The sequence below is a fragment of the Mesocricetus auratus genome, unplaced genomic scaffold (assembly GCF_017639785.1).
Source record: "Mesocricetus auratus isolate SY011 unplaced genomic scaffold, BCM_Maur_2.0 Super-Scaffold_100062, whole genome shotgun sequence".
Lineage (NCBI taxonomy): Eukaryota > Metazoa > Chordata > Mammalia > Rodentia > Cricetidae > Mesocricetus > Mesocricetus auratus.
In genome coordinates, this window is record NW_024429234.1 from 391937 (window position 1) to 415388 (window position 23452).

The 23452-nt window shown below is 41.9% G+C and overlaps 1 protein-coding gene and 1 non-coding gene across 4 annotated transcripts in view; one reads left to right on the forward strand and one right to left on the reverse strand.

Annotated features, from left to right (window-relative positions):
* Positions 1-151: 151 nt before the first annotated feature.
* The window catches only part of Sntb2 (syntrophin beta 2), a 77279-nt gene continuing 53978 nt past the window's right edge, over positions 152-23452 (reverse strand). Inside the window, exons 4-8 of one of the 3 annotated variants that reach the window (XR_005873450.1) lie at positions 21820-21962; positions 15694-15890; positions 9528-9712; positions 7500-7815; positions 152-3288 (exon numbers count right to left, since the gene is read on the reverse strand). Coding sequence is in view for 2 of the 3 variants with exons in the window: in XM_040736591.1 (XP_040592525.1) it covers positions 7723-7815; positions 9528-9712; positions 15694-15890; positions 21820-21962 (618 nt within the window). In the remaining variant the exon portion in view is untranslated. Of the gene's footprint in view, positions 7816-9527; positions 9713-15693; positions 15891-21819; positions 21963-23452 lie in introns of all 3 variants that reach the window. The other 2 variants (XM_040736592.1, XM_040736591.1) reach the window with 2 other exon arrangements.
* LOC121136322 lies at positions 9875-9977 on the forward strand. The gene has a single exon (XR_005873462.1). It is a non-coding gene; the product is annotated as a U6 spliceosomal RNA (small nuclear RNA).

Below are 23452 nucleotides of genomic sequence, written 5' to 3' on the forward strand. Positions count from 1 at the left end.
AATCTACTTTAAGCAGAGGCTGGTTCAGAAGTTCTCCTGCCTCAACTTCCCCAGTGCTGGAACTGCAGCCACCACGGCGTTTCTCCAGCGTTTTTGAAACTTTCCTGTAAGTCTGAAACTATATCCACATTCTAAAAAACGAGAGTCAACATTTAAAAGCAAATTTTTATTTACAATATAAAGGTTACAAAGGCATATATACTTTATATATATATATATTTATAATACCCTTAAGTTACAAGTTTTCATTGTAATATACAATGCTCTGTGTTGATGTGTAACCCAAGAGAAGTGTCATCTAAACATCTATATTAATAGAGTATACATGAAGCTTCTTTCACAAGACACATACTGCTGTTTTATGTCATGGGTCTCTGATTTGGTGGCCAGAACACTTGAGACATTGTAAGTAAGACTTGAACAGTGGTCTTACTTGAAAGATTCTAAAAAGAAAACAAAGCCCACAATAACCAACTGGTAGAAATTTATTCTTTGAGACAGTTTCACACACTCGAGCTGGCTTGATATTCACTCCATTTATTGATACCTTCTTTCTGCCTCCTGCCTTCCAAATGAGTGCTGGTCACAGATGTGGCCACCACACCTGGTTTTGTGTAGTATCAGGGACTTCCTGTATATGAGGCAAGTCTTCTTACAATTAACATCAACAGCCTTACTTAATCTAGTTTCCTAAGTCTTTACACTTAGCAAAAAAGAGCAGCGTGGAAAATCATACATACATGTCGGTGATATCAGTGTGCATAGAAGAAAAATGTGCTCTGAAAAACTTCAGATCTGGCACCAAAAAGAAAAGAGATTGGTTGGGCACTGAGAGCTCCATGCTGAACTCACCCAACAGACTGTAACCATTACAGGACATCCTATACTAAAGATCTGAACCCAGTGCCTAGGATATGATATAAGTGAGGGTCGCAGAGACTGCAAATCTGAACCTTTTTTCTCCCCAATCCTATTAATTCAGAGTAACAGCAAGATGCAACAAATACCCACTGGTAACAGGAGTCAACAGAAAGGAAGCACTTTTTCTGTTCCAAAGGATGGAACCTGCAGCAATACTATGTGCTGGTTTTGATAAAATTCAATAATTAGCACCTGATTGTCAAAGGGCAGTTTAAAGAGCAAGACACTGAGGGTATACCTCATTTTCACACATGACTCCAGCACACTTGAAGACAAGGGGAAAGAAGCCTAAGAATCTACACCCTTCTGCCACCTCCACCACAGAGTTCAGGTGCTGTTTGGGAAACAATTAAACATGGCTGCCTTTCCTTAGGCAGTCCAGCCCAGATTGGCTAAGTGTCTGTTACCCAAGGGATGCAACTTTGCTCTCTCGGGCATTACAAACAACAAAAACTACACTTATGGTTGTTAAGTGCTTGACTTTTAAGTACAGGAGTTTGAAGCAGTGTGAAAAGTCTTAGGTAGTTGCAAGATTTAGCTTTTCAGCAGAGTATGTTTTGATATTTGATATTCTAATGACATTACAAAACTTAAGTTTTTCTCCCTTTTGTAGGCTGTCATTATTTGTATCAAAAAAAATTTGAAAAGGCTTCAAAATTTTTGAAAAAATACATGTCCAAGGACCCTACAACTCAGGTAAATTTGATCTATTTTTATTCCTGTGACTTAATCCATCTCACTGCCTTTTGTAGAGTAGTAACAAAAAGGTTCTTTGTTGAGACTGCCATTTACCCCAGGTGTGGTAGGAAACACCAATAACTCTAGCACTCGGGGAGGCAGGTGTAGGCAGATCATTGCAAGGCCAGCCAGAACTTCTGTTTCAAAAAAAAAATCTAAGTATTCACCTTTAAAAACCCAATACAGGTTGTCTGTGATCCCAACCTCTGAGAGCTTAGGCAACAGGACTGCAAGTTTTGGGGCCTTCCTTGGGCTATATGGAGAGTTATAAGGCTAGCCTAGGAGATACTGTGAGACTGTCTTTTTTTTTTTGAGACAGGGTTTCTCTGCGACTTTGGAGGCTGTCCTGGAACTAGCTCCTGTAGACCAGGCTGGTCTCAAACTCACAGAAATCTGCCTGCCTCTGCCTCCTGAGTGCTGGGACTAAAGGCATGCACCATCACCGCCCAGCATGAGACTGTCTTAGAATATGCTTCAAGCAGGGCTATGGTGGTACACGCCTTTAGTCCCAGTGCTTGGGAGGCAGAGGCAGGCAGACCTTGTGAGTTTGAGGTCATCCTGGTCTACAGAGTGAGTTATAAGACAGCCAGGGCTGTTAGACAGAGAAACCCTGTCTTGGAAAACCAATCAAACAACAAAACCAATCAACATGCACATATACCAATTGGTATTTGAGAGCAAAGAGTAATTTACAAAAAGGCATATTTATAAATTTCATTAAACTCACACTCAAATTTTTGAGCTGAGTTTCATGTATCTTAGGTTGACTTTAAACTCTTTATGCAGGTGAGGATGACTTTGAACTCCTGATTTTCCTTGTCTCACACCTCCTGAGTACTGGAATTGTACTTCACAGACTGTAGCTGGTGAGATGGTTCAGTGGTTAAGATTACTGGCAGTAGATGCAGAGAAGCTAGGTTTTAGTTCCCAGCATCTATCTACATGATGTCTTCTAACCCTCTGTGAATTCAGTTCTGAGGATCTGATGCCTTCTTCTGGCTTCCTCAGGCTCTAGGCGTACATATGATGTACATGTAGGCAAAACTCATATACATAAAAACAAATTGATCAAGTCACCCAAAGTGGGATGGAAAAATAGAGGTGGCAAGAAAATGTTCGAGTTTATAGTTTGAAAGTGGTGCACAGCTGTGATCCCTGGCACTCAGCTGGAGGTAGGAGGACCAGCAATTTGAGGTTGACATAGGTCATATGAGACAGTATGTCTAAAAACCAAGAAGAAAACCAAAACTTGTCATTCTGAAATCATAGAGGCTGGGAATATATGACTGTATAGCTCGGTGGTACTAACCATATGCTTAGCATGCTCACGGCCCTGTCAGAGGTCAATGCAAATGCCTAACGTTAAAAGAGAAAAGAACTCAAGTTTTTCTGAGTTAATGTAACAACCATTTTTCTAGTTGATTTGACCACTGCTGGAAAAAGACAAGAAATAATGTGATCCCTGTGGTTATTACCTGAACCTCAACCTGAGTCTCACCTTTGATAAACTTGTGTTGCTGATCAGACAGGTGTGGATTTGTGTCTGCTTTCAGCAGTGCTCCAGAGGGTCCAGGCGTTGCACATGCTGGGCAGGTGCTCTGCTACTGAGCTACACCTCCAGGCCATTCACTTTTTGAAAAGAGACAACAGGTTTCAGTCTTTTGCTAGAATGACTGACTCCCACTTACGTCATTATAGTGTAGAACAACTATGTTGCTCGAAGATACATAATCCTGACATGCATGATTTTTACCTGTCATTACACTCTTAGTCAATGTCTAGAGGCCCAACACAGTGAAGGGTGGAGCTCAAAGACAGTTCAGGATAACTGCCATCAGCTTTTGGGATTGTACGTAGAAAATTAAAAATCATTCTAGGAGCCGAGTGGTGGTGCAGATCTTTAATCACATCACTTGGGAGGCAGAGGCAGGCAGATCTCTGTGAGTTTGAGGCCAGCCTGGTCTACAGAGAGAGATCCAGGACAGCCTCCAAAACAATAGAGAGAAACCCTGTCTCGAAAAACAAAACAAAACAAAAATCATTCTATATTACTAAATAATTAAAATAAGGGCATGGAGAAGGAACAATAGGAAAATAAAGTTTCTTTCGTCTTCAGCAGAGGAAAAGTCACAAAACAACTGTAATGTCATAGAAAGCGTCCTAAGGCCGGGCGTTGGTGGCGCACGCCTTTAATCCCAGCACTCGGGAGGCAGAGGCAGGCCGATCTCTGTGAGTTCGAGGCCAGCCTGGTCTACAGAGCGAGTTCCAGGACAGCCTCCAAAGCCACAGAGAAACCCTGTCTCGAAAAACCAAAAAAAAAAAAGCATCCTAAGCTCACAGTAGACTATAGTGCCACCTGGTTCATGTGCCTGACAGAAACATTTGAAAGAATGAGCAGGACTTTCATAAAATTCAACTAAAGTTTATACAATCTCAAATTTATCTATTTTATTTTACTTTTTTTTCTTTGGTTTTATGAGACAGGGTTTCTCTGTATTGTTTTGCATGCTATCCTGGAACTTGCTCTGTAGACCAGGCTGGTCTCGAAAGCAGAGATCTGCCTGCCTCTGTCTCCCAAGTGCTGGGATTAAAGGAGTACAAACACTCAGGCTCTCAAACTCTTTTAGCAGGTGGGGCTTTCAACAGAAGTTGCACAGCAACTTGGAAGATGTTTTGCATTAAAACACATGGGCATATTCTTTGATGAATTTGGAAACAAATCCACATGCATTTAAACTAAACAAGAGGTCTTTGAGTTTCTTACAAAATTTTAAGAAATCAGCAATTTTCTTCACATATTTTTGTTCATCCAAATCCACTCATAGTAAAACCTTTTTTTGGGGGGAGGCAGGGGGAGCAGGATTGTGTTCAGATTCTACACAGTCTAATATTTTTTGGTGATAATAATGTCTTATTTTGAAAGAATAAATTTTGGTTTATCAGCTAAGTGCATTTATTCAGCTGAACAAAAGCTTTGCTACTACTCTGTTCAGTTAAGAAAACAAATCAGACAATGTTAGCTTTTTTGGCTGGAGAGATTTCTCTACATATAAAAATATAAATAATCCAATCTCTCCTACCATGCAAACAATTTCCACTAACAAACTGAGAGTTAGGGCAAAAACAAAAAACAAAAAACCTCACTAGGCACTATCAGACTTACTCTAGTCTAAAAAGTGCTAAACATGGCTTCAAAAAAAGGCAGATGACATTTAAAATAACATTCTCATTGCCCACACATGTCCCGATATTTAACCTGAAACTGTTTACATGTTGGTGACTTTAGTCATAATTATCTATATAGCATACACAGGAGTCTTTCTTTCTTTCTTTTTCTTTCTTTCTTTCTTCTTGGCTTTTTGAGACAAAGTTTTTCTGGCTGGCCTGGAACTCACAGAGATCCGCCTGCCTCTGCCTCCCAAGTGCTGGGATTAAAGGCGTGTGCCACCACGGCCCGGCCGAGCATTTCTTTAGATAAAACATTTGATACCAATTTCTAGGTAATGCTTGTTGACAATATCAGCTTCCTTTAGCCCTCTTTCTTGTGGGGCAGGAGATTTCTCACGCCCAGGTGTGGGAAGCAAAGACGCCTAGGAAGTGGTCCATCTGAACTGGGTGCTCTGTAGTTTCCTCTCCACTGACACCCCAGGATCCTGCAACATCCCCAACAATATTCAAAAGAGATAGAAAAGACAATCTAGCTGATTCTATAAAAGAGGTGAATTATCAAAGATGTTCATTTTAGTTATGACTTGAAAATATTTTACCGTCTTTTGGCATTTGAATACAAAATTGATAATACAGATATTATCAAGGTGCCCCGCACTCACAAAAAGCATTTCACTTGTGGTTTGAAAAAAGTCAACACACTTAGTTGACCACATGCCAGGGGGCTGCTACAGCTTCTCAAACAAGTAGCTTCAAGCCCTTGCTCTCGGGGCTGTTAATGACAAAGAAATCATCCATAAGCCTTCATTTTACATCAGGATCCAAATGACAATATCAAAAACCTTGTGGGCCACAGTCCTCAGACAAAGGACGAACATCTTATGTACCCTTAGACTTCACATGGCTTACAGCTCTTCTAAGGGACCAGGTGGCAAAAACTCCTGTTGCACTTCCTGGAGGTTGAGCCTTTCACACCAGTGTGGAAGACTTCAACTCTACTGCTGAAGCCTGAGTCATCCATATCTCCTAGTAACAAGAGCATCCCAGCACTCCGCCTGAGGTTATCTGTTGTAGTTCTGCTTTCTGAACTTGGCTGGACCTTTAAAATTTTTTTTTCTTTTGAGTTGAAGATGTATCATGGATGGATCCAATCTCAGAGTTATAACTTTTTAAAACATAGAAAGTTCTTGAAAGATGTTCTTTAGATTTTAATTTCTAGTTTAAAGTGGATCCCAACATTCATTTTTTGGTGCTCCAATGTCTATTTGAAGGTGAGGCAGGAGGGACATTCCTCTCCAGCCTTTGTATACTGTTAGTCTGACGGCAGAGAGCAGAGGGAGGTCTGACGCAGAGACAGCAGAGGACAGTGGGGTCACCATCTCTACTTGGGTATCTGTTCTTTCTTCTGATCAACATGTCAATCAAGGCACCCAAACTACACAGCTCAGGTTCTGTGTGAACAGTTGTGTTTTCTTTCCTTTCCCCCACGACCCCATTTGAAGCTTCACATTCCTGTGTAGACAGAAATCTAGAAAATAAGAGCTACTTCTAGATGTTTTTTAGAGAGCACAAAAACTCAAAAATCAATGTTTCTTTTTTGTTCAGATTTAGAGACTGTGCTAATCTGGTTATTTTATGTAGAGAGACTATTTCAAATGTTTCTACACTTATCTATTTCCTTCTAAACCAGGAAAAGCAAGCTGAGTATGATTTTCCAGGCCACAAAACCAGAAAGCACCCTGATGCTGAGTCATGATGACACTTGGCCATACTGAGCAAAAGCAGGTGAGCGGTGTGTCTTATCCCCTACCCACTCAGGGTGTGTTGGGAAGCCGATATTTAACTGTGAGCTGAAGGCAACTTGTCCTTACTACTTTGGGGCCACAGAAGTCCAACGTCAGGACCTTCCCTGGCCTTACAGTGCCCTATGCATTTGACATGTCATCTGTGCTTTGAAACTAACGACTCACAAAGACGCCATTCAAAGACGACACTAAGAAACCGGCCTCCAGGATGACTCCTCAAAGCTATGGCATCCCTAGAATGGCAGTGAGATCCAGTCATCTAAATAGTCACTCATAAAGCTCCAGTGACCCTGACCAAAGGCACATTTGGTAAGCAATAAGAAATGGCTTAGCTTAAAATGAGGATCTTTCTTTCAAAATAAACCTTAGACCATCCCCTGGCTCCTACCACATATAAACTCAATACAACTAAAGGAAGCAAAACCCCCCTTTTAGAGCAGCGGTTTCCAACTTGCTTTCCAAGTTGGCCAACCACAAAGAGGGAGAGTGAAGGCAAAGGCAACCAGACTAAAGGTTGCACTCATGAGGGGCAGAGCTGGTGTTAGAGGTGAGGGTGGGGCAGGGTGAGGTCAGCGAGAAGGAGGGTGAATGGAAGAACCTTTGGGGACGAACAGGTAAAGAGAGTAACACTGCGTGCGATCGACCTGTGTGGGATGCCTGCGGGATGGGCTGTTGTACATTAGCATCTGGGGAGTGACAGTTATCCTAGTAAGAGCTCAAGACTAAGGAAGAAAAGAACTTCTTTTGGCTATTTGTTTATATCCAAGGAGAAACCTAAAGAGCCAGCCTTCATAATGGGAAATAAACATAAATAGAGATCACATTATGAAATGAGACGATAAATCATGACTTCAATTTGGAGCTTACTATAGTTCTAGAATTTCTGACCAAAGTTGTGTGGGTAAGGTCAGCCCGTTTTGAACCCCGTTGGTTCAGCAGAGACCTGCAGGTCCTTGGGAAGGCACTATGATGGAGGAGAGCAAGGGTTTCTTTTTGTGCTTCTTGTTGTTGTTGCTCTTTTTAAATTTTCATGTTTTTGAAGTGTAAATACTTTTTGTGACAGTCAAAGCTCTTTCTTGACTCTTGCTGCTCATACAAGCAGTCCCATTCGAGTGACTTTGGCGGATAAGAATGTGTGTAACACAAATACAATCGGCTTTGGACAAGAATGCAGGTCCACGGTCTGTGGAGAAAGGACATGAATCATACAATATATAATATACACACACTTCAATAGACAAAGACATTTAAGTAAATTTGGATATGATGTCCCACTTCTTTTCTTCTTTTGAGACAGGGAACTTTTTATAGCCCTGGCTGGAAACTCACTCTGTAGACCAGATTGCCTCGAACTCACAGATATCTGCCTGCTTCTGCCTCCTGAGAGGGGGCACATGGCTCCATTTTTGTTTTGTTTTGTTTGGGCTTTGTTTTTTCAAGTCATGGTTTCTTTGTGTAGCTTTGGCTGTCCTGGAACTACTCTGTAGACCAGGTTTGGCCTCAAACTCACAGAGATCAGACTATCTCTGCCTGCCAAGTGCTGGGAATAAAGGCTAGCGCCACTCCTGCCCAATTTTTTTTTAATGCAGTCTCTTGTAGTCCAGGTGAGCCTCAAATTTATTGCATATTGATCTTCCTGCCTAGATTTTCATGGTGCTGAGATTATAGGGATATGTCACCATGCTCAGATTTATGTGGTGCAGGGGATCAAATACAAAACTTTGTGCAAGCTAGGCAAGTAGTACTCTATTAACTGAGCTACATTCCAATGTCTAAATTGCAATTCTTTATAATTGTATACATTCCTGCATGTGTGTGAACATGTGTTTGTGTGTTGAGCACATGAATGCCACAGCACATGTGTCAGAAGACAGTTTATGGCAGTTGATTCTCTCCTTCTACCATGGGGATCCTGGGGATCCATCCTAGGTCATCAGGTTTGGTGGCAATTGCCTGTACTTGTTGGGCCACCTCTATGGCTCTTCCCATGCCCTTTTTGGAGACAGTGTCTCTCATTGGCCTGGAACCTGCCACTTCAGCTAGGCTGGATAGTCAAGAAGGCCCAAGAATCCATCTATCTTTGCCTCCCCAACGCTGGAATTACAAACGTGTGCTACACATCCAGCTTCTATTTTGTTTGTTTGTTTTTCTTTCTCTCTCTCTCTGTTTTGGAGGCTGTCCTGGAACTTGCTCTGTAGACCAGGTTGGCCTTGAACTCACAGAGATCCACCTGCCTCTGCCTCCAGAGTGCTGGGATTAAAGGTGTGAGCCACCAATGCCTGGCACATCAGCTTCTTTAATGTACATTTTTGGGGGGATTGAATTCAGGTACTCACACATGTAGAGCAAACACATTACTCTCTCCCCAGTTCTCAGACAAAACTTAAAAAAAAAAGAGAATGGTTTCCTAATATGGGGAAAACAAAACAATATAAAAAACAAAAAACAAAACCCCAATCCTGCCAGGTGGTGGCTGTGCATGCCACTCAGGAGGTAGAGACAGGTGGATCTCGAGTCTGAGGCCAGTCTGATCTATAGATCGAATTCCAGGACAGTCAGGACTATGCAGAGAAACCCTGTCTTGAAAACAAACAAGAAACAAAACCAACCCAGTCCCAGTGCCATCCTGAAAACCAAAGAACAATGTCCTAGCTCTAATAGAAAGTCAAATGCTAGGCCATAAGAGTTAAGAAGCAGAGAGAGGGCTGGGGCTGCAGCTCAGTGGTAAAGCACTGCCCTGCATGCAGAGGCCTTGAATCCAACATCCAGCAACAAAATGGAAAGCAAGCGAGCAAACAGAAGCAATGTGAAAGACAGAGCCAACTAACGCAGACAGGTTCATGCCATCCAGGGTGGCGCCCAATAGACATTTCATGGGTTTCAAAAACACCTCACCAGTTCTCCCTCAGGACCACCAAAATCCAGATAGAGATTTCTGATGCCATCATCAGCAGACATCTTCAGCCGGTCAAAAGGATAACGGTACAATATGCTGCTAGAGCCGCCATTGTCTCTGGAGATAGTGAACCCATGTTCATAGTGGACAGTGAATCTTACCTCTTGGCCACTTAAGGTGCAGCCTATCAGAGAAAAGAAAAGTCATATATAATAAAGATTCTATTTTAGTTGTCAAGTAGAAAACTTGTCTTCCAGTTTCAAACAAGAAAAACAACCTTTTTTTTGAGAATATGAGACCTAAGCTGCTTAAAATTTCCTAAAATAAAAATTTTGATTTATTATTCTACAGTTTGACAGTACAAATACTAAAATTGGAATGATACAGGGAAGATTAGCATCACCCCGTGCAAGGATGACATGCAAATTCAGGAAGCAGTAAGTATTTTTTAAAAGGCCTATTATTTTTATTTGGAAACAGGTTCAATATATCCCAGTCTGGTCTGTAATTATGTACTCCTCTTGATCTTCCTGCTTGTGTATCTCAGTGTTAGAATTATAAGTGTGGGCTGAAGCCAGGCTGAGTTTTCCTTTTTTTTCCTCTCTTTTCTTTTTTTTTTTTAGCCAGGCTCTTGCTGTATAGCCCTGCATAGCCTGGATAGCCTGGAAGTAGACATGTAGACCAGGCTGACCTGGAATTCATAGAGATCTACTTCCTTCTACCTTAGGTGAGCAGGGATTAAAGGTGTATGTCGTCACCACACCTGGAATTAACTATAATTTAACTATATGTGTATATATCTGTGTGGGTGTGTAGCTTGTGAATGTAGGGGTCCAAAGAGATCTGGGTCCCCTTGGAGCTGGAGTCACAGTTGATTGTGAGTTATCTGTCATGGGTACTGGGAATTGAACTTGGGTCCTTTGCAAGAGCAGTACATGCTCTGAACCACTGAACCCTGTCTCCTGCCCCCGACAATTACTTTTGCCCAAGCCAGCATCTTGACTGAGATGACACAGCTAATGTTATAAAAATTTTTTTAAAGCTCAACCAAACAAAGATACATCTGAATTGACAAAAACACAGAAACTCTGATCACTGGGTATTGGGGCACATAATCTCAGCACTCAGTTAAATAGCTGGGTTACAGAGTGACACCTGTAGATTAGGGCTGAGCTTTTGTTTTTCCATTTTAACAAGAAAAGCTCTTGAAGCAGGTCATCACATGTCATCAACATATTCTCTCACTGGCTATGCAAAAATCCCATTAGTTAATGCAGCTGTATGTTTAGGAAACTGGGAAAAGGAAAAACAGATAAATACTGGTAGTATCCTTCTCTGTACTATTTGAAGTGAGCTCTGGACCACAAATTAGTAGTTATCCCCAGAGGAAGAACCTAGGGGGTAAGGAGTAAACACGATGCAATCAGCTTCCTGGTAGTCCATGCACTTTCCCTAAATGAATGCCGAGGGAGAGGTGGGCAGCACGGCCTAACAAAGCACAGATTACTGTCTCACATCTGTAAAGCCAGTGTGCAGTGAAGGGATGGGGCCGAAAGGGGCGAGAAGTTCTCACAGTCCTGGCTGGAGAAGGTGCCAAGCAGGCAGCTGAGTGGCTGGCAGTGAGTGAGCTAAAGACAGTCACAGCCAGGAATGTAAGCCATCCACCCAACAATGGGCTTCTCTGAGATTCCTCTCACATGGTAGGCAAGCACTGAGCTCACATTCCAAGGCCCTGAGATTTCTCACATGTTCTATTTGGAACTGTGTGCCTCAGGAGGGAAGGAAAGACAAGCAAATGTGAGAAGAGGTACTAGCTGCACCTCCTCAAGACAGGGTTTCTCTGTGTAACCCTGGCTGTCCTTGAATTCAGAGATCCAACTGCTTCTACTACCAGACAGGCTGAGCCACTACCGCCTAGTTGAAAACAGAATCTTGTTTATGGTTGCTTTAACCTTGAAAAGGAGCAGGGAAGATCATACTGAATATGTTTAGGTCTAGATACTGGGTATTTGTTTGTGGTATCACACGCACGCATGCACACACTCACACTCAAGCTACAGTGTGCAAGTCACAGGACAGGTTTGGGAGTTGGTTCCCTCCCTCTACCAAGTGGATATCAGTATTGCACTCAGGCTGTCAGGGTTTTTCACACACCCTGATCTATCACACTAGCCCTATATTATTTTATGTTTTTGTTTTACTTATTTTTATTTTATGTGGATAAATGTTTTGTCTGCATTTATGTCTGTATGCCATTATGTATATGCCTGGTGCCCAGAAAGTGTCATTGGATCCCCTGGGACTGGGATTACAAGTAGTTATGAGACTCCTTGTGCATACTAGGAATCAAATTTATGACCTCTGGAAGAGCAGCCAGTGTTCTTAACCACTGGGCCATCTCTCTAGCCCCTTATTTTATTTTACTTCAGAGCCAGTCTTAATGTAGCTCATCCTGGTCTGTATAGCCAAGAATGACCTGAACTTCAGATTTTCCTATGTCTACCTCTCAAATGCTGTGTCCTGGCTAACTTCAGCTGCCAATTTGACACGGTCTAGAGTCATCTGTGGGAGTCTTAATTAAGGGACTGCCCACATCAATCTGGCCCGTGACCATGTCTGTGAAGGACATGATTAATGATTGATGTGGGAGGGTTTAGGCTGTGTAAGAAAGCTAGCTGAGTGTGAGCTGGGAGCAAGCCAGCAAGCTTCTACAGTTCTCACCTTGAGTTCCTGTCCTGACTTCTCTCAGGCAAATAAGGCGCTGAATGGTGGTGGCGCACGCCTTTAATCCCAGCACTAGGGAGGCAGAGGCAGGCAGATCTCTGTGAATCTGATGCCAGCCTGGTCTACAAAGCAAGTTCCAGGACAGCCAGAACTGTTACACAGAGAAACCCTGTCTCAAAACAAAAACAAACCAAACAACAAACAAAAACAAAACAACCAACCAAACAAAAACCCCCAAAAACAAAAACTGTGATTCGAAAAGAATCCCTTTGTCCCTTAGACTCCTTCAGACACATGACCTCTTCATGTATTTCTAGTATTTGGTTTAAGAGGGTGTGATGGTACATGCCTATAATCCTGGTGCCTGGGAAGCAGAGGGAGAAGGATTGGAGTACACTGCCATCCTGAATATATAGGAAGTTTGAGATCAGCCCGGTTTTAGAACAATCTATTTCAAAAAACAAAATGAAAAACAATTTAGTTTAATTTAAAAAACAAAAAAGAGACATTGTAGGGCCAGACTTGACTGACACAAGTTAGAGCCATCAGTAAGGATAGAGCCTTAATTGAAAGAATATCTTTATAAGATCAAGACTAGCCTGGCAGTGTTGGCGCGAGTCTTTAATCCCAGCACTCAGGAGGCAGAGGCAGTCGGATCTCTGTGAGTTCCAGGCCAGCCTGGTCTAGAAAGCTACAAAGAGAAACCCTATCTCGAAAAAACCAAGCAAATACATAAGATCAAGACTAAGCAAGCCTGTAGGGCACTTCCTTAGTGATTGATGAGGGAGGGCCCAGCCCACTGTGGGTAGTGCCATCCCTCGGTTGGTGGTCCTAGGTTCTACAAGAAAGCAGGTTGAGCAAGCAAGTAAGCATCACCCCTCCATGGCCTCTGCATCAACCTGTGCTTCCAGGTTCCTGCCCATTGATTTTAATGATGAACTGTTATATGGAACTGTGTGTGAAATAACCCCTTTCTTCCCCAAGTAGCTTTTGGTCATGTTCCATCACAGCAAAAGAAACACTAAGACAGGGATTATTCGGGGGAGAGGAGAGGAACAGTATGGGGACAAGTGAGTGTAATGGGGGATGAATATGAATAAAACATAATGATATGCATGTATGAAAATGTTATAGTAAGTAGCTGGGGAGATGACTCGGCAGTTAAGAGCACTGGCTGTTCTTGTTTCAATCCCAACATCCACATGGCAGTTCACAACTGTCTGTAACTCCAGTTCCAGGTGATCCAATACCCTCTTCTGGTTTCTATGGGCATTACATACATGTGGTTCACACAAGGAGGCAAAACACTCACATGTAAAATAATAAAATGCTGTAATGAAATGTAAGCATTTAACTTAATTTTGGTGGGCACTGTTAACTTCAGTATAATCCACTCCAGCTGGTATTATCACATTCCTCTCCCTGACACTCACCATCCCCACAAATCTAGTTTTCCTTCCACTGCTCTGGTTACTATGTCTTAAACTCATGAAGGGACAGTGGCTTTTTCACATTGTATGGGGAATTATTGAATAGAGAGACACACCTTTTAAAAGTAACTTCTTCTTTTATCTGAGACAGGGTTTCTCTGTGTAACCCTGGCTGTCATTAAACTAGCTCTGTAGAACAGGCTGGCCTTGAACTCAGAGATCTGCCTGCCTCTGCCTCAGACTAAAAGGGTGTGCTACCACCACCCACCCTAAAGGTCACTTCTTAAGAAGTCCCTAATATTAACACACTTTAGTAAAGCCAGGAGGAGAAGAGATTTATTCACTAAGGATCAGTCAGTGTTATACTGAAATGAGTAACCATGTTACCTATTCTGTACCTTTATATGTATGTGTAGGTGCATGAACAGGTGCACATATGTAGAGACTGGAGGACAGACCTTGGGAATTGTTCCTCCCTGGTTGCTTGCTATCTGTCTTACTTTTTAGAAACAAGCAAGGTATCTTGTTGGTCTGGCCAATGAATCCCAGGGATTCTATTTATGTTCCTGGGTCTGGAACTACATACATGAACCAGCATAGCTGGATTTGGAGGTAGACATGGGTTCTGGGGAGGGAGAGAGGGATGGACACTGACTCAGGTTCTTTTGAGAATTTCAGGGCAACTTTGAAGGGAGTAGGTCCCTACAACTATGCCAGAAAAAGGCTGGGGTAGTAACTCCTGCTCAACAGTATAAGAAAAGCCACCCTACCATATCTAACCAACAAGCTAATTGAGGATAATAGGACACTGTACTCTTCTCACAGTTCTTAGTCAAAGATAGGAAATAAGTTTTATTTACTTTAATCTCTCATTATAAAGCATAGCTCTTGGTAAACACTAAAGTACACAGCAAATATTTGCTGATTTAATGAAGGGGATTGATACTGTATATCCTTCTGGCATTTAATCCAGTCATGAGTATGAGTCATTGGAATAGAGAAGGAGAGGCATAAATTGCTGGCTCTATATAAGAACTGCAACTCAAGTCACAGCCACACCAACCCTAGTTTTTGTGAGACTGAAATATCTGAATGCTTACAGAGAGTACATGAAACAGCACCAAGTTCATAGGAACTAGTCACCAGGGAGTTCTTCCGCAGTGGAACACAACCAGCAGGGACTAGCCACTAGAGGGAGCTTACAATAGCAGAAACATGGCAACCAGTTCCTTGAAGTACTAAGAGTGTTGGAAAGAATATTTTCAAACCTTTGAAGAGAAACTCCTATTCCAAACACTTTATTTTATGTATCTACAATATTGCCAGATGCTTGTATTTAAGGGTGTCTAGCCATACCTTAGATGCCAAATTTTCTTAACTATAGTGAGCGCATCTAATTTTTACTGCCTGGGTTCCTTTACTATGAAATGTAGATTAAAATGATAGAAAGTAAAAAAGTCACGTGGTGGCGGTGCTTAATGCCATGTGGCAAGCATGGTAAAGCTTTGCCAGTGAGACAAATACCAGATTTCTTCCCGCCATCACCACTTCTGCTACCATGTTTTAACAGTTTGTCGTCAGCACACACACAGTGGTTTTACTGCTTAAAGCTGAACAGTTTCACTTAGTTAATGTTAGAGGGCAGGAGAGATGGTTCGGTTTTAAAGGCACATACTTGATCTTCTAAAGGACTTACTCCGGTTTGGTTCCCAGCACCCACAAAAGCAAATCCTGTCTCTTCAGCTGCCCTTTTCTGGTCTCCAGGGGCACCTGCACGCACATGGCACATACACAAACATATGCCCACACACATCAATAAAAATAAATCCTGGAAAACACTATAACTGCTGTTGGAAATCCAGGGTCAAGTCCAGGATGACAGTATGTGCACACCTGTAACTCTAGCACTGGGGAAGTGAACAGGAGGAGCAGGAGTTCAAGGTCATCCTCTCATCCTTGCTACAGATTGAGTTCCAGGCCACAAACAACAAACAAACAGAAGTAACTCTACCTAGGGAGACTTCCTTGACCAGCTCAGCAGCAGCATGACAACCCTGAACAAGTATTCTGGTCCAGGTCGACAAATCCCGGTGTGTTTCAACCCTGAAGAGATGCATCTCAATGCCCTGCCGAGAGCCCGTCCTTGTAGCAAAGGTAAGGTCAGATCCAAGGGAGGGTGACCGACATCCAGAACCCGAATGAACCAACCTAGGGCCACAAACAGAACAGAGAGCTAAAGTAATTACTGCATTACTGGAAGAAAATGCCAGGAATTCAAGCTCATTGGTAAGCAAAAACTTATAAAAACCTTCAGCAGTTTTTAGATGAATGCATTTCAAAACCAGATTGTGGTATTTAAATAGATACTATTCTTTAATCCCACAGAATAATCCCTGGTGTCACAGGAGGCAGGGTACAACTTATTCTCTTCATAAAACACCTATCAACAGAAAAGAGATACAGAAAACTCTGCCAGGGGCTGGAAAGATGACTCAGATTAAAAGCATTTGCTGCTCTCCCAGAGGACCTGGGTTTGATATATGGCAATTCACAACCATCTCTGATACCCTCGCCTGTCTCCACAGGCACCAGGTACATATATGGTGCATGGACATGGACATACATGCAGGCAAAACATCCATATACAGAAAAACGAAGTCCAAAGAACAAGAAAAAGAAGGAGAGAGAGAGAGAGAAAGGAAAGGAAGGAAGGAAGATGCCAGGCAGTGTGGTGGACACGCCTTTAATCCCAGCACTCAGGAGGCAGAGGCAGGCAGATCTCTGTGAGTTTGAGACCAGCCTGGTCTACAGAGTGAGTTCCAGGACAGCCTCCAAAGCCACAGAGAAACCCTGTCTCAGGAAACAAACAAACAAACAAAAAAGAAAAGAAAAGAAAGAAAGAAAATACATCCAAATGTAGTGCTACATGGCTGTAATTCCAACACTGGGCAGTTGAGGCAGGATAATTGTAAATTTTAAAACAACCTGGGGTACAGACAATGACCTTCTCTCAAAATGAAGCAAAACACCACACGAAAATCCAACCATGGCATATTCCATTCAGTGGACTAGAAAAAGAAGTCCTATGATCATCTACCACATGGATGAACTTGGAGGATTTTATGTTAAATAAGTAAAAAAATCCAACATGCACATGGTTCTACTTATATGCAGCACCCAAACCTGACCCAGAATTATAATTTTTCCTGAAAACCAGAATTTTATCAGGGCAACAATTTCCTTGAGATAGGATCTCTTACTGAATCTGGAGTGAGCCTGATGGCCAGAAAGTCCTAGCAATCCTCCTGTCTCAGTTCCCACAGCACTGGGGGAACAGGTACATGTGTGGGATCCCTGGCTTTCTACCTGGGTGCTGTAACCAGAATTCATGCTTGAAACAAGCACTCATCACCCACTGAGCAATCTCTCTACCTGCAACCTGAGTTTTTACTACTTCAATAAAGACATTTTTAATTTTTTAAAATGTTTCTTTCATTTTATGAAAATTCGAAAATCAATATTGCCACATGTATAATAAAATTGCAAAAACTTTTGCATTTCTTGCCTTCCATTAATTTCTTTTTTTTTTTTTGGTTTTTTTTTTTTTTTTTTTTTTTGGTTTTACGAGACAGGGTTTCTCTGTATTGTTTTGGAGGCTGTCGGTCCAGCCCGGCCTCGAACTCCCAGAGATCCGCCTGCCTCTGCCTCCCGAGTGCTGGGATTAAAGGCATGCGCCACCACCGCCCGGCCCCCATTAATTTCTTTTTTAAAATTTATTATTATTATTTATTACATTTTTAAAATTAGAAACAAGCTTGTGTCACATGTCAATCCCAGCTCCCTCTCCCTCTCCTCATCCCGCACTCCCCAGCCCCACCCCCCAGTCTCCCACCCTATCCCCACTCCCTTCCCCATAGATGATGTTCAGAGTCTGTCATTTCGTTCAGGGCAGGGCCTAGGCCCTCCAAAGACATTTTAAAATTAAATCAACTCCCTACCCCCAAAGGCTATTTAGGGAACCCAATGCCTGCTGATACATGTGTGTTCTGTGTATGTGACAGGTTGCCAATTGCTCTGAAACATGTAAAGTATCAGCATTTTAACTTACTCCCAGGGCAAGTAACACTTTATGATTACATAGTATTACTATGAGATACCTTTGAACTTACAGACTTGCCCTATGGAGTTACTGCTGAGAACTGTGTTACTCAACTGATTACTGTAGAACTTATATGCCAGGTGAACATGAACTAGCTCAGAAAGAGTTACCTTTTAAAATTACTCTACATATGATCCAAGTAAGATGAAGTACAGAGGAAAGTAACATCATTATTCTACCATATTCAGTTTGATTGCCAATCCCATGCCAGACATTGCAAAATATCAATCTAAGAGAATATTCGTCTCCTAGATTTGATTTTGAAATGTTTGGCAGGGGAGATCCAATTCAAACCAGCTTCTGGACTTGGGGAGCAGCCATTGGTTAGGAAACACTGCCAAGTCGCCCCCCCCCTCCGTCGTGGGGAGGCAAAATAAGATCATGGAAGGATGAGCTTTAGCAGGCTGAGTCATATTAGTCCCACGTGCTCAATACCACTCAGTTGTCCACATGGTACAGTAAGCCATGTTGTCCGTGGGTTCTGTCTCTACCAAAGAGAAGTCTTATAGGAAAAGACTGCAAGATCCACAGCATCTAGGACATCAGCTCCCTGTGTTGTGTACCTAGCATTGATCTTAGGAAAGACCTAAAATAAAACCTCCAGGCATTACTTAATGCTCATTCCAAAACTGTCATGTATTGCGAGTATACACCACACGCACGCACGCAAAGCAGTTTTGATATCTAAGAATCTAATGTGAGCCAGGCATAGTGTTGCACACCTTTGATCCCAGCACTCAGGAGGCAGAGACAGGTGGATCTCTGTGAGTTCAAAGCCAGCGTGGTCTACACAGTTCCAAGACAGACTCCAAAACTACAGAGAAACCCTGTATCCAACAACAGCAAACAACCCCTAAAAAACCACAACAAAAATCTAAATGTGTATATAATCCAACATAAACTGTAGCTGTTACTTTACATAAATTTAACAATATTACTTGATCTTGAAGTTTGAAGCATAATTAATTCTTTTTCTTTTCTTTCTTTTTTTTGGGGGGGAGGGGTTCAAGACAGGATTTCTTTGTGTAACAGATCTGGCTGTCCTGGAATTAACTCTTTAGACCAGGCTGGCCTTGAACTCACAGAGATCCACCCGCCTCTGCCTCCGGAGTACTGGAATTAAAGGCGTGCGCAACCACTGCCCACCCATAATTAATTCTTAATTTACCAGTAATTACTTAGTTTTATAGATAATCAAGATCTTTCTTTTCCTTTTCTGTATGTTTCTGCTATCTTTTTTCCTGTGTATTCATTTGAACCTGGAGCTCACTGATTCCACTAGGCTGGCAGGTAGTGAGCTCCAGGGATCCACCTGTCTCTGCCTCCCCAGGATTGGGATTACATCTGTACTTGTTTTTTTTTTGTTTGTTTGTTTGTTTTTTGTTTTTTTGCAGGACTTCTGGGTATCTGAGCTCAGGTCTCAATGTTTATACTTTATCAACCAAGTTGTAGGCAGCTCCTCTTGGCTTCATTTTCTTGATGCTATTTGAAACACAAACACTAACTCTTACTCCCTTTTCTCATGTGCATGTTTTCTTTTCTTTGTTTTTTCACACAGGCTCTCATGTAGTAGCCCAAACCAATCCTGAACTCCTGGTTTTACTGCCTCTACCTCTCAAGTGCCAGTATTATAGTATGTATAGTATTATAGTATGTGCCACCATGTTTGGCTTTGTATTTGTTTTTGCTGCCATAGCTAAAATGGCTCTGGGTAGACCTTACATACACAACTGCCCCATTTTCTTTATTACTAAAGTCCTTTGATGAGTGACATCCAATGAATATGAGGTGACTGTAACTTCTAGCATTATGGAATGAAGGCTTATTTAGAGTCTTCTAAATCTTAGGAATACAAGTTAACTGGTCTAACCTTAACTGTGGAAACATATCCTTGTTTTTGTAGCATTCCTGTCCTGCTCTCAGTACAAGTGAGACAAAGTAGAATAAGTGACAGTAAGCTGGGCGTTGGTGTCGCACGCCTTTAATCCCAGCACTCAGGAGGCAGAGGCAGGCGGATCTCTGTAAGTATGAGACCAGCCTGGACTACCAAGCGAGTTCCAGGGCAGCCTCCAAAGCCACAGAGAAACCCTGTCTCGAAAAAAACAAAACAAACAAACAAACAAACAAACAAAAAAAGAATAAGTGACAGTAGCTCAGGTTTTTGAGGGGAATTGTACACAAGCACAGTGGGACGTTCTTAGATGACCAAGTTTTCTGATGTCAAGGTAGCTTTACTTGAGTGAGGGCATAGGAACTGACACTTGAACTATGTATGTCTTTTACAAGATGCTTCTACCCTCAAGGAATTAAGGAGAGCATACCTTGCTAGTTCTCAAGTTCAGGAGATGCTTTAACTCTGTTCTGTAATTTAGAGAAACCAGGAAAGCTGTATGAAAGTTTTTTTCTTTTCTTTTTTTTTCTGTATGAAAGTTTTTAAAGAAATCTAATCTTTAAGTAACTTTCAATTTAAAGTTTGATTTAGTTACCAGCAAATGAAGGTATAACAGATTTTTTTGTTTTTCTTTTTTAATTTATTTATTTATTATGTATACAATATTCTGCCTCCATGTATGTCTGCAGGCCAGAAGAGGGCATCAGATCTCATTACAGATGGTTGTGAGCCACTATGTGGTTGCTGGAAATTGAACTCAGGAGCTCTGGAAGAACAGTCAGTGCTCTTAACCTCTGAGCCATCTCTCCAGTACCTGTATGACAATTTAAAATTCTATTTTCATGAAAATAATAATACCAAGCTGCACACGGAGACACACACCTTTACTTCCAGTTCCTGGAAGGCAGAAGTACGTGGATCTCTCTGAGTTCATGGCTAGCGGGTTAGATGTTAAGTTTTAGACCAGCCTACATAGTGAATGAAACCTGTCACAAAAGCAAAATTTTTGTTGTTGTTGCTGTTGTTACTGAAAACAGGAAACATCCAGTGTTCTCTATGGGCACAGGGCTGGTACCAGCACTTTTCTCTTTTACTACCAAGTACTTTTCTGAGCAGCTCCCCTGTTTAATGAAACCACTAGATTATTTCCCACTTGTTCCTTCCATCAAAGGCAAATGGCAGTTACAACAAAACGTCACCAAGAGGCAGCTTCAGCTCAGGAGAGAGCACTGTGACTTCTCATGGATTCTGGTTTACTGCACTCAGAGAAACTTTTGAGTGATTTCTAAAAGCAGTCTTGTGGTGCTTTCCAGTTATACCAACACCTGACTCTTTAGAATCTAAGTAAAACTGAATTTGAATGTGCTTCTACTTGTAGTAGTTATCTCTCTCTTTTTTTAAAGATTTATTTATTTATTACAGATACAGTTTGTCTACATGCCAGAAGAGGGCATGCACCAGATTGAATTGTAGACGGTTGTGAGCCACCATGTGGTTGCTGGGAATTGAACTCAGGACCTCTGGAAGAGCAGTCAGTGCTCTTAACCTCTGAGCCATCTCTCCAGCCCCAGTAGTTATCTCTTAAGACAGTCCAAGTTTATATTTCTCATTGTTCTCCCACCCAACTCCATATATCTGTGACACTAGGAACATTTTGTGGCTTCAGGACAAAGACACGCTAATTGCTATGTGCTCTTTAGTTGCCAAGAGCACTGCAATGATATTTTGGCTAAGTTGAATGCTTTATCCACTATACCACAGTCTGGTTTAAATGAATTCATCACCTACTCAAAAGGCTACTACAATTTCAGTGGTTTTCTAGTCATAGTCAATAATAAGGAAAACCAAACCACTCCAAACCCCTATTATCTCCATGACCAAGCAAGTTTTAAACACACACACACACACACACACAAAACCACAAGTGACTGAAGCAATTTATTCTGTTAAGAATTAGGAGCTGCAAAATGATAAGTTGGGAGAAATCATTTTGTCTATGTTAGCTTCTTAAATGCTATTTTGGGTACCAAAGGCAGTAGAATTCACTTTACAGTAGACTTGAGAGCATTTTTTCCCTTTCATCTTACCTTGTGGCAACAAGAGGGTAGCTATGACATGGTGATGCCCAGGCATCTCGTGTCCATGGCATACAATCATAAAGCAACAAGTCCTTCTCCGTCACAGCCATGAGAGCAGGCCTCCACTGCTGTCTTCCACCATCTAGTTTAGCCTGTTCCATGGTGAGATTCAGAATCAGAGCCAACTATGACATGATAACGATGAGCTTTGTGAGTACTGCTCCCCCACCCTAACAGACTTGCTATACACATTCATCCCCATGAGGTCACTTCCCTAGATGGGTATTCCCCCCTGGGAAGTGTGAAGTGGGGTGTATCTGAAAGGCTAATAATAAGTCACAGGCATTATCTAGTGACATGGCAATTTTATCCCATTCCTTAAAAACTGAGCAAGTTCCGGACAGCCTCCAAAGCTATGCAGAGAAACCCTGTCTTGAATACTTGCCATATAAGCCTGACAACCTGAGTTTGATCTCCGGAGCTCACAGTGGATGGAAAAAACTGACTCCCAAAAGTTTTCCTCTGACCCCTCCATGCCTGCCTGGTGGAATATACAAGCCTACACACACACACACACACACACACACACACACACACACACACACACCAAATATATACACAATAATTACTATAAAAATATTGATCAGATGCAGTTTGTCTTTCTGATACTCTGATTTAAACAGGGGCCCCATTGTAGACAACGGCTCTACTGTTGAACTAGGCTCCTAGTGCTACACTGTTATTTTGGAAAACAAAGATGCAAGAGCTCTTCATTTTATTTAGGAAGCACATGTTTTGGCTTCAAACACAGATATTTTTTATCTGCGTAAAGCTCAGCTATCTAGAAAGTTTAAAAATCTAGGAAAACAGCCACCTACTACTACTTATTCATATGTCAAGGATCGAGGGTCAAAATGGAAAGGACTATGTTCAAGAAAAGCCCTGTCACCATCAAAACCTTTGCCCTCCAGAGATAAGGTTGCTGAAGAACGCTGTATTTTATTCCTGCCCCATTAAAGTCATCGCTGACTGCCTCCAGGAGAACTCAAGTTGATGAATCACTTCTCTCTCCAATAGCTGTCTTTGTAATCACTTTTTCTTCCTTTTCTTTAAGACTTATGAAGGGGGCTCAAGAGATGGCTCAGTGGTTAAGAGCACTGGCCATTCTTCCAGAGGACCTGAGTTTGATTGTAGCAACTCACAACCCTCTTATAACTCCAGTTCCAGTGGACCCAAGCACACCCTCTTCTGACCTTTGTTGGCACCTGTCTTTCATGTGGTATAAAGATATACATGTAGGCAAAACATCCAAACACATTAAAACAAACAAACAACCCAAAACATTTCTGAAGGTAATTTGGATGTGACAGAACATTTTAAACACACACTTGGAATCTGCAAAAGGCCTAAGCTATTTGGTTCTGTGTTGTAATTTTTTGTTTTTGAGGCAGGGTCTCCCTATGTAGACAAAGCTGGCCTCACATTTATAGAGATCCACATGCCTTAGTCACTCAAGTACCAGGATCAAAGGTGTACACCACCATGCCTGGTGTATACTAAGAACATTTAACTCAGGGTCTCAGATTCTTCTGAGATAGGGTCTCACTCTGTAGTCCTGGGTGGCTTTGAACTCACAGAGATC